This window comes from Echinops telfairi, unplaced genomic scaffold (assembly GCF_000313985.2).
Source record: "Echinops telfairi isolate 266 unplaced genomic scaffold, ASM31398v2 ScPeMD7_7424;HRSCAF=8462, whole genome shotgun sequence".
In the NCBI taxonomy this organism is placed as follows: domain Eukaryota; kingdom Metazoa; phylum Chordata; class Mammalia; order Afrosoricida; family Tenrecidae; genus Echinops; species Echinops telfairi.
The window spans coordinates 21,810,597-21,812,246 of NW_022111324.1; the positions used below are offsets into that span (position 1 = coordinate 21,810,597).

A 1,650-nucleotide genomic window follows, 5' to 3' on the forward strand; every position below is an offset into this window, starting at 1 on the left:
TTGCCCTCATCATTCTCAAAACATTTGCTCTCCACCTAAGCCCCTGGCATCAGCTCCTCATTTCCCCCTCCCTCCCCACTATCTCTTGCACTGATTTTTCACTTGTATACATCTAAACTACTCAAATACGTTGTGAATCTCTGGCAGGCAAGCATCATGAGCACTTGCTTCTGCATGTACTCCCCAGAGGTTTAACACTTGTGTTTTGCAGGTGTTAAAGCAAGACAAAGACGTTCAGACCAAAGGGAACAGACTTTGGAGGTTAGAGAGTGGGGAGGGCAAGGCAGAGAAGATGAAGTAGAGCAATAGGCTAGAGCAGCAGTTCTCAACCTGTGGGTCGCCACCCCTTTGGCCGGGGTCAAACGACCCTTTCACAGGGGCCACTCCATTCATAACAGAAGCAAAAGTACAGTTATGAAGTAGCAATGAAAATAATTTTATGGCTGGAGGGTCACCATAACATGAGGAACTGCATTTAAAGGTCGCGGCATTGGGAAGGCTAAGGACCTCTGGGCTACAGGGTTGACCTTTTGGTGCTGGGGAAGACAGTAATTCACAAGAAGGTGAAGAGAGTTTGGAAGGGCACCGGGCAAGTACTGGTAGGTTTGAAAAATAGTTTAAACTATTGAATACAAAATTAATGCTCTGAAATGTAAAACCCCCACATACATCACAATTTAAGAATTTTTAATAAAAAAGATACAGAACAAATATTTATTGATTAAACAATCCTTTGCTTCTGTCACCTTCTGTATTCATGAATGATATTTAAAACCTTAGAACGGATAAAGCTTCTAGTTTACTTATGTGACCCTGGGCATGTCACCTACTCTCTCTGGGGACTAGTTACTTTTTCTGTAAAAGCAGAAGATGATCTGATCCGGTCTTTCCTAGATGGAAAGAAAATTATAACTGCATCTAATAGATAAGTCTTAAGAAGTGATGGTTGGTTTGGCTTTTTAAATCATCATAATAAACGATGTACTTTCTTTTTGTATTGCAACACCCTGTTTACTACATCCATATTTCAGAGATTGTGCAAGGCCATTGAACAAGTCTGAGAAGACAGTAAAAAAACGATCATTCAGTGTCCAACGACAAACCCTTCAAGGAGCGTATACTGGACCTTCCCAGGCCCAGAAAGAGCTAATCCCCAGCAGATGTAAAAAAATCAAACACAAACTTCACTAAGCCGACCCCATGAACCATGCATGTTGTCGGTTTGGGGAAGGAAAAAAAAAATGACCTTCTGGTTTCTCTGCCACATCTACCCGGTCCCTGCGACTTTACCTGCTTGTACCTCGCATACAGGTACAGGAGCTGCTCCCGGCTGGCCACCTGAACGAGGCCTTGGAGGTGCGCTGCAGCCTTCTCGAACAGCTCGGACAGGTTCCCCGACGCTTCGGTCTCCGGACTCGGCAAGGATTCGCCGACATCCCCAGAGTCGTCCCCAGAGCTCAGTTCGCCGCCGCTGTCGCCCGTGGTGGCCCCGGTGGACAGGAAGGGCGAGGCCATGTCGCCCGGCTCAGCACCCCTCTCGGTCGGGTCAGCCCAGTTCGCGCCGGACGTACCAGCAGATCCGGGCCTCCCAAACCAGCCTCCGTCCGAAACCCGAGCTCCTGGGGGGCTCCCGCTCCCCTCTGCTCTCCC

The 1,650-nt window shown here is 47.8% G+C and overlaps 1 protein-coding gene across 1 annotated transcript in view; it reads right to left on the reverse strand.

Moving 5' to 3' along the window:
• Nucleotides 1-1,628, reverse strand: part of ACBD6 (acyl-CoA binding domain containing 6) — a 188,020-nt gene extending 186,392 nt beyond the window's left edge. The window contains exon 1 of the mRNA XM_004706695.2: nt 1,291-1,628. Coding sequence (XP_004706752.1) covers nt 1,291-1,515 — 225 coding nt within the window. The 5' untranslated portion in view covers nt 1,516-1,628. The remainder of the gene's footprint in view (nt 1-1,290) is intronic.
• Nucleotides 1,629-1,650: the final 22 nt, after the last annotated feature.